Genomic DNA, 9771 nt, shown 5'->3' with positions numbered 1-9771 from the left:
TTTATTGATTCTCATTTTTCAATTTTTTACAAAAAGAAAAATATTATTTTAAATTATTAAAGGGTATTTTAGTCACTTCAAAAGAGGACACCATACCTCCTCCCTTGGCTTATATAATAGAAATTTATATGTAAGAAAATTATAATCATGAAAGATCTTGTTGGTTTCGTCTCTATACAAACTTTTAGAATATCAACTTTTCATAATTTCTAATAATGCCTAGTTAAAGATATGTATGGTTTAAGACGAGTAGTAGGTGAGTACATGCATGGTACAATCTTGTACAATGCTCATGGTACACCCAAGAGCAATTATGTATTAAATTCTTTAAATAAGCAAAATTTTGTACATTATTAATCACTTATTTCTATTTATTTTACCCATTTCTTTCCTTCTCTTCTTTACTCCTCTTCTTCATTGTTTCTCTTATTTTCAATTTTCTCTCTCCTCCATTTTTTCTCTTACTCCAAACTTCTCTCTATTCCATTATTTATCATCTCCAAATTCCTCGTTCCTCAATTGTTTTTCACCTCCAATATTTCCTCTTACATCGTTTCTCTTGGTTCTTCAAATTTGCAACCTTCAATGAATTTAACGAATGGCAAAAAACAAATATTGGAGCTCTAAATTTCATCAATGGTGGAATTGATTTCAAATTTGAGAATCAATATTAGACTTTTCAAAATTCTTTGAAGGCAAAATTAATTATCGATAATACAAAAGATAATTTAAGAATTAATACTAGTTTTAGATTTTCCTACCTTAAAGTTTCTCTCTCCTTCATTGTTTCTCACCTCCAAATTTCTCTATGGTCAATTAAATGGATGAATTATAAAACATGATTTAAGAAAGTTGGGCTTCATTAATGACAAAAGCAAATACTGAAGTTTTGGAGTTCGTAAATGGTCGATTTATCTTCACTATTTAAATCAATATTGTAGTTTTAAATGAGTCAACACTTGTGCTCATCTAGGAAAATGAGCGAAAAAGTTTGCTCATTTGGGAAAAAGTGTTTGCTCATTTTCTCAAATGAGCGAAATGACGTCCATCTGAGAAATTTGCTCATTTGGAGAATTTCAAATGAGCAATGAGCAAAAAGAATATATAGTCTTGGGTGTACCATGAGCATGGTACACATGAGTATACTACAAATTTTCTCGTTTAAGACATGCACTCAAAACTACGCAATGTAAATGAGATAAAATAATATATAGAGCGATTATTATAATTATAACAAAATTTTATGGACTCATTTCTAAAATTAAGATTATATAATACTTCCTCGATTTCTTATTACTTATAACTTTTGTAAATGGTACATGAACCAAGGAGGAGGATAGAGTGAAACATGGTTCATGTGCTTCAATAATAAAATAAGACTTCATTTATATAAGAATTTGCCAAAAAGAGAAATGATATATATATATATATAAACTAGATTTAACTATAAACATATATTTATCTTTATTATATAAGTACAAAGGGGGAGGAAGATGGTGTCCCCTAAGTGCATTCATCATACACCTAGGTGTACCATGTGTATGGGACACCCCAAGGCTATTTGTTGCTCGTTTGCTCATTTGGAGCTCTACCTATTATGTGATTATGCTCATTTAGAGATTTCAAATGAGCAATGAGCCAAAAAAATAGCATTGGGTGTACCATTAGCTTGGTACACCCGGGTGAATGATATAAGTGAAGGGAGGAGGAAGATGGTGTCCCTCGAGTGCATTCATCAAACACCCAGGTGTACCATGTGCATGGTACACCGTACACCTAAGGCTATTCTTTGCTCGTTTGCTCATTTGAGCTCCACCTATTATGTGATTATGCTCATTAGAGATTTCAAATGAGCAATGAGCAAAAAAAATAGCATTAGGTGTATGATATATAAAAGTTCCTATGTCCCCCTACAAAAGTCTGATGTATCCTTCATGAATTCAAATGACCATATATATTAAATAATATTTCCTTCTTCCTACTTATCATATATATTGAACAAGTTAACAATGAAATTGAATTTCAAATTTGAATTAAATATTAACTTAAGGAGAATGATTTCCTCTTCTTCTCAACGACGCCTGATTTGAGGGGGAACATCGCTATGGTTTGCGATGGTGAATTGGTGGTGGGATGTTGGTAACTTGGTAGATAGCATTTTTAGTTTTGGTGCTTGTAGTTGATTCCAGATTCGTGGGTGTCTAAGATATGTTGTTTTTGAAATGTTGGTGATGTGATGCGGGGTTCACGTTGTTGTAGTTGATCAAGTGGAGGTTCCTATTGGTGGGTGGGATTGTTCTTCCAGTATTAAAGGTGGTGGACAATGGCCAAAAGAGATGGGGACTGGTGAGAGAAGAAATTGGGTATTAAAAGTTTCTCAAAGGGGACTGGATTTAGTTAAGGAATTTTAATAATTAGTTACATATTTCTCAAAGGGGATGATTTTGTCATTTTCAAGTTATAGTTGTAATTTTTCCATTAGTTAAGGAATTTTAATAATTATTTACATACTTTTGGCTCTTAGTTATGGTTTTCTGATTCATAGTTAGCTTTTGCTTAATAGTTGTGAAATTCGGATACTTTATATAGTTATGATTTTTAGTTTATTAGTTATTAATTGGGGTTAATAATTATTGTTTTATGGTTGATAGTTGTGATTCTGGCTATTAGTTATTGTTTTCTGATAAATAGTTATAATATTTGGGTATTTAATTATTATTGTTTTTTACATTAATCATGACTTTTTTTTTTAGTTCCGGTTTTGTGGCTAATATTTTTAGTCTAGAAAAAAACTGAAAGATTATAATTATAACATATGAATAATTATTTATTAATTTCATGAGTAACAATGATGCATGGTTTTATTGTTATAGTTTTGATATTTGGTTAACAATTATACTTTAAGGGTTGATAGTATGGGAGGTCAATAGTTATGATTTTAAGGTCATTAGTTTCATTTATTGTATGCATTAGTAAAAATTGTTTTTGCATTGGTTATTTGAGGTTGGCATAACTAACGCAAAAATGCGATAGTTATTTAAGAAAGAGAGAATTAGTGCATTAGTTTTTTTTTGAGAAAGACGGAATTATTTATGCGTGATACTGAAATTATGGCCAATAAAATGTATTATAATCAGATTTCTATGATATAACTAATATATACTTCGGCGCTTAACTAATATACTTCAGCGTTTAACTAATATACTTCAGCGTTTAACTAATTCACCCAGAAGCAATTTAAGGCTAGCATAACTAATAGGTGCAAACGATTAACTAATTCTACTGCTGGTTTGATGCACGCGCGTGATGTCAGCATCACATCAGCAGTCTCACGTTATCACTAATGTGAGATCGTCTCTCCAGAAACAGACTCAATGACAAAATATGGTAATGAATCAATTTAAATCTAATTGTTCATGCTGGATTCAAAACATGGATATATGGTAGTACTAATGACAATGGTTGTGGATAGATCGAGTTTCTGGTCTGATACCGGATTGGATGTCTGATCTGATAATATTGAAAAATTAATACTCATACCTAATCTATTTATGTTAAAGTATGGAAAAATTTCGAGCACTCGTATATAGGTATGAATTGGATCTAAGTAAGAGTTTATAATTTACTCACAACAAAATCTAATGTTTGAGTAAAAATTTTACGAAAAATATTGAGAGTTTAGGAAATTGAAATAACAATATAGTAAGTTTTTTAGATGCTCCTTAATACATATAAGTGAAAGTATTGTGTCAGACCGTCTGACGCAATACATTTGGTCGGACCAAACAGTGCCGTCGCGGGAAGGTATCGTCATCGCCGTCGTCGAAACTGTGATTTCTCTCTCCTCTTGCTCTTCCGCCATAGCCGAAGAAATTAAGGACTAAACATCAGCTTGATTAGTACTAGCTGTACAGACGAAACATCAGCTTCTACAAGATTGGATTTACCAGCAACCCAGATAACCCCAAAATGAAAATATTTGACAGGTATGCTCCAATAGGACTAATTATATGCAACCAAATTAATGTTGTTTCAGAAGAATCCTAGCTTGGTGCTGAAGCTGACTAAGCATGGCGGTACTTGAATTTGAAGAATGATAGTTTTTCTTTTAGTCGAATTTTTCTTTTCAGTTAGTCGAATTTTTCTTTTCAGTTAGTCGAATTATTCTTTCAGTCCGTTGGTTTATTCTTTCAGTTGGTTGGTTTATCCTTTCGTTTGGTTACTTTATTCTTTCAGTTGGTTATTTTATTCTTTCAGTTGGTTCCTTTATTCTTTCAATTGGTTCCTTTATTCTTTCAATTCGTTCCTTAATTCTTTCAGTTGGTTCTTGGTCAGGCTGGTCCGACCACTTCCATTGTGTCAGACGAGTCTGACACAATATCTTCTCTCATATAATTGCAGTTAGTTTTTTTATCGACTCGAATACCCAATTTTTTAATCACACATCGGATGAAGTTTTAGGTATTCCAACTTTTTATATACAATCTTATATAACACCCAATACCCTAGATCCTAGGTACCCCAGTAAAACGAGTAAAAATAGTAACTTTGAAATGAGTAAAAATAGATTAAAAATGTTCAAAATGAGCAAAAATATAAATAAGCACAAATAGCTTCGAAATAAGGAAGAACAACTTTCAAATGAGCAAAGCGAACTTTCAAATGAGCAAAGCGAACTTTCAAATGAGCAAATAACTTTTCAATGAATAGGAAAAAAACTTGAAATGAACAAAAATTGACTTTAGATGTACCCACCTCTATGTAGTCCCCTAATGTAAACCTTATGCAATATAAATTGACTTTAGATGTACCCACCTCTATGTAGTCCCCTAATGTAAACCTTATATATTGCATATAAAACCACCTTATTGTTAAATTATACAGACATGTCGTTCATTATTGACACTCACATTAATAAAGTTAATTTCTATACATTAACTCTGGCAATTGCAAACATCATCAAAACATTTAGATGCTCCTTAACTCCTTCATTAATTAGAGTATCAAGCACAACTACAGAGAAACAAACATAACCGCATATTGATATCGAAACATTGGTCACATGTTAGTTTTTTTATATATTAAAGATTGTGATAACCCTCCTTTAAACTCTATCCTCGAATAATGTATATGACACATTAAGAATTTTCTTTATGCAAAGGACATCCTAATTCTTTTCCTACCTACCATCATTAAAACAAAAAGTTAATTTCCATAACATTTAAATTAACATTCTCAATAGAAAGAAAGGATCAACACTAAAACTAATAAAAGTATTTAGGAAGTTTATAGAAGATCACTAAATAAGTGGAGAAGTCATTCATTATTTCATTACCACATCCACACCACAACAAAAACAAAGTCAAAAATAAAGATAACACCGTCACTTCCCCTAATCAACAAAAACCCTCTTAAAACCCTCACTCCTATACCCCTTTTACTCGCTCTCTATCACCATTTCCATTTCCACACTTTCTCTCTCCTCTAGGGTTTTCTCCAAACCCTCATCAATGGCGGCTCCTCGAATCCTCTCTGTCTCTCGCACTCTCTTCACCACCACCACCAAACAAACCCTAGCTTCGTTCCTTCTCTCGCGCCCTTTCTCCGCTGCAACAACCACCTCCTCCGCCCTCTCGCGCGCACATTTCTCTCTCCTCCGCGCCTCCTCTATCGCACTGTGCGGCGCCTCTCTGTCACCAGCTTCTTCGTCAGGCGCTTTCCGAACTTTCGCGACTCGTCAATCGCAAACTTCTCTCAGTGATAATAACTCGAATTGGTCGAATCGTCCTCCTAAGGAGACTATATTGCTTGATGGCTGTGATTTTGAGCATTGGCTTGTTGTTACTGAGCCTCCCGCTGAAAATGCCACGCGAGATGATATTATTGACACTTACATCAAAACTCTCGCGCAAATCGTTGGGAGGTATTTCTCTCGCAAGTTCTTCAATGTTATTTGTTTGATCACATTTTGAAATTGTTCTTCGTATATCATGTGATGAAATGAAGATATTTGATATTTTGTTGATTCGTGGTTTATCTGTTGTGTTTTGATGAGATTTCTGGAGAATCTTATTGAGATTATTGATACACGTGTAAATTATTGGAAAGAGAAGTTTTAAATCAGTGGAAATTTAAGCGTTATTTCGGTTGTGAGTCAACTTTTGAAATGGTTTAATAGTTTTCTATAAGTTGAAATTAAATCTGTGCATTAGCTGTGATGTCTGGTTATACTTACCGGTCCTTTTATGTTGTTAGCAAGCTTAATTGTTTACCAATAATTGGGAGACTGGAGGTTGCAGGAATAAAGATGAGTAAAGATTTGGTGAATTTGGGGGTGTAGTTGGTATCTGCAGACTGGTTCGGTCTATGGATAGTATTGTCTTTATCTTAAGTCTTTGACACATCTAGGTGCTTTCAGAGGCGTTTGTTTTTATGTAGATTGGATTAGTTGTGGTTATCTGTCACGGGCCAGTTTTGGGGTTGTATTACCGGTACGTTATCTTCAACCGTTCACCTTAATAGATAAGTTTAGCGGCTCATCAGGTCTTTTGAGGTGATGAGGTTCAATATGGTGTAACATAAGGGGAAATTAGAGTGGATCAGATCTAATAAGTTTGATTAATCAGGTTGAGATAACACACCCTTAGTTTATCATGTATGCACATCATAGTTCGAAAATACGGTTTCGGTCATAGTTGCGGTAATGATCACAGGTGATGTGGGAACGGGGATGATACGGTTGTCATATCGTGTATATCGGCTTAAATCATGAAATATTCCTAAAACCCGCCTAAAATGCGGTTTTGTTACACCTTTAGGATGCGGGTAATATCGGTTCGTTAGATTTGAAAACCTTTACAATACGGGCGACACAATACAATGCGGACTTGTTTTGACACCATGATACCCATGCTTTAAAATGGAGAGAGTAAGCTAAATACTGTTGTGTTTCCTCTTTGTCCGTAATCTATTGGTCTAAGAATATGATGCATGGTGGGACTTAACATCTTTATTAGAATTTTACAGAAAGGACTAGTTTATTTTTCAGAAATTGTGTTCTTGAACTGGCGTAGATTTTGTTAGGTGTGCAACTCTATTGGCAAGGGTTTATGCGTTGTGCTTGTTGACTGTGTTTTGTGTCTCTTTATGCAAACTTACTCGAAACTATTTATTGACTAGCCAGATAGCCAGCTGCTTCCTAAGCTTGAGTGATTTAACAATTGACATGACGGGTTATTATGCTTCATGAGTATATGAAAATTTGCACTTTTTGCGGTCCTTTTGGCTTCTATTCCTGTTTAACTTGCTTTTCTGATTTCTGTTTTTGTTATTACTTGGTTGTCTGATGATTCAGTGAGGAGGAAGCAAGGATGAAGATATACTCTGTCTCTACTAAACATTACTTTGCATTTGGAGCCTTGGTGTCTGAGGAGCTATCTTACAAGCTTAAAGGTTTGTCATCTGCTCAATTTTTTTTTGTGGTCAAATATTTCTGTTTGTTAGAATCTAATGGTTTTGAATCTATTTGATTTATGCAGAGTTGCCAAATGTTCGTTGGGTCCTTCCTGACTCATACTTGGATGTTAAAAACAAAGATTATGGGGGTATAGACACGATGAACTTGACAGCCTTTTAACTTTTATCTGTTGTATAATTGAGATTCTCGTACATGCTCTTATTGTTGTCTCTGTTTTCATTCCTGTTATAATTTATGCTTGTTTTGCTACGAGCAGCTCTAATTTTTTTTTGAATCACTTTGCAATTTAGACCCTTCCTCTCCTCTCTTACTCTTATTAGAGGTTGGGAGGGTGCATTAGAGGCAGTTTTGTATTTTTAGGCGGATAACAAGAAATTAACCTCTAATGCCAGAGGCTTGGATACTATGATTGGATTGTTGAATTTGAACCTAATACGGCTCTCTTCCTTTCCCTCTAATTCTGATTCGCCTCACTGTTATTTCCTGTACTCTTCCTCTGGTGTTCAATGTCCTCCCCTACTCACCCCCATCTGTAGCAATCTCCAGCATTTACATGTTTAATTTCAAAACTGAAAGTCTGAAACATGCTACACTTAAATTCTCTTTCAACACTGTGTTACCTGTCACCTGTATTGTGCTTGTGCTATTGTTAACATTGGTTTCATATTATTCTCTTAGCTGTTCATACAACCAGATGGTAAATTCGTTGATGCTATGGCGTTTCCTTTCACCTTTTTGCAAAGGAAGAGGTTTTGTGTATTGTATTTTGACTTAAATATTTAGTTACTGCAGTTTTTCCTTACGTTTTGGGAATCTTACAGGGGAACCATTTATCAATGGCCAAGCTGTTCCGTATGATCCCATATACCATGAGGAATGGGTAAGGAACAATGCAAAGGCACAGGACCGAAACAGGCGAAATGACAGACCAAGGAATGCAGATCGTTCTAGGAACTTTGACAGGAGACAAGGAAGGCCAGGAGGCAACATGGGAGGTCCAGGTGGCAACATGGGAGGTCCTGGAGGGAACATGGGAGGTCCTGGAGGGAACATGGGAGGTCCTGGAGGGAACATGGGAGGTCCGGGAGGGAACATGGGTGGTCCGGGAGGCAACATGGGTGGTCCGGGAGGCAACATGGGTGGTCCTCCAAACAGAGGTGGTCCACCAAACGCAGGGGGTATGCCCAACTACCCTGGTGGTGCACCACCTAACATGCCACCCAACAATGCTGGATATGCACCTAACATGCCACCCAACAATGCTGGATATGCTCAGAATATGCCACCCAACAATGCAGGTTATGGACAGAATATGCCACCCAACAATGCAGGCTATGGACAGAACATGTCACAAAATATTCCCTCAAATAGCGGGGGTATGCCTCCTGCCAACTATGGGGGTCAAGGAAATCCTGGATATGCAAGCAACACAACGCCAAATTATCAACAAGGTGGTGGGATGCCTTATCAGAATACGCAAATGAGTAATCAAAACTATGTTCCACAGAATAGCAATATGGGAGGCCAGCCTGGTGGTGCCTATCAGCCTCAGGATGTGCCTGGAAGAGATAAGCCGAACTATTAGTGATGCTGTTGTAGATAATTTACTGATGTCTTTTTGAATTGCCTAGAATGTTATGTTACAATCTGAGTTGTTGCTTTGGAGGTACAGTTGCAGTCCTCTTCCTCCTGAGTTAATCTCAGGCACTGAACTATAAAATGTATGGGTGGTGACGCAATATTTTGAAGCGATCGTTAATCATTCATGGTGTTGATGCTATTCACCTGCACTTTGGTGATTTAATAGGAATCTGCCAAGTTAATCATTCTGAGCTGTTTTGGGGATTATTTATATTCGGGGAAGGGTAGGGTAATAGTTGGGATAATTTCGTGCTAAGGAATAGTTAGGAAAGTAGTTGTTGGGTTTGTTTTAACTTGAACTATAATAGGGTAAATTTGTATTATTCTTCTCTGATTCGATCCCTTTATACAAGGTCCTTCTAGGTTTAGATTAAGTAACATCATAGTGTTAGAATCTTTTTCACCCCACTAATCTCCATCTACCTAAACTAATACAATATTTCTTTTGAAACTCGGCTCTCATTTTTAATCTTTCTTTTTAACCCTCTAAACAAACGCCTCGTAAAAAGAAATATTGCCCAAGATAGTATGTCAAATGGCTTTGTAGTGCCAAGTTCATGTCGGGCTAATTGGCAGGTGGATTGAATTTTTGCAATTGTAATTGATCTTGTTTATCATAGTCAATAGTTCTTAAATATAACTTGGTTAATTTA

At 35.5% G+C, this 9771-nt stretch overlaps 1 protein-coding gene across 1 annotated transcript; it reads left to right on the top strand.

Annotated features, from left to right (window-relative positions):
* The first annotated feature begins 5400 nt into the window (after positions 1-5400).
* Positions 5401-9303, top strand: LOC104891420 (hypothetical protein). The gene is made up of 4 exons (XM_010677114.4): positions 5401-5923; positions 7355-7452; positions 7539-7604; positions 8299-9303. The coding sequence occupies exons 1-4, from the start codon at positions 5511-5513 to the stop codon at positions 9060-9062; spliced, it is 1341 nt and encodes a 446-aa protein (XP_010675416.3). The 5' UTR covers positions 5401-5510; the 3' UTR covers positions 9063-9303.
* Positions 9304-9771: the final 468 nt, after the last annotated feature.

The sequence above is a fragment of the Beta vulgaris genome, chromosome 4, assembly GCF_026745355.1.
Source record: "Beta vulgaris subsp. vulgaris cultivar EL10 chromosome 4, EL10.2, whole genome shotgun sequence".
Lineage (NCBI taxonomy): Eukaryota > Viridiplantae > Streptophyta > Magnoliopsida > Caryophyllales > Amaranthaceae > Beta > Beta vulgaris.
This window is presented reverse-complemented; position numbering and strand designations above follow the sequence as displayed.

Coding starts and splice junctions, on each gene's coding strand:
- LOC104891420 (XM_010677114.4), top strand. CDS start 5,511: ATGGCGGCTCCTCGAATCCTCTCTGTCTCTCGCACTCTCTTCACCACC. Junction 5,924..7,354: donor CTCGCGCAAATCGTTGGGAG/GTATTTCTCTCG, acceptor CTGATGATTCAG/TGAGGAGGAAGCAAGGATGA. Junction 7,453..7,538: donor GCTATCTTACAAGCTTAAAG/GTTTGTCATCTG, acceptor TGATTTATGCAG/AGTTGCCAAATGTTCGTTGG.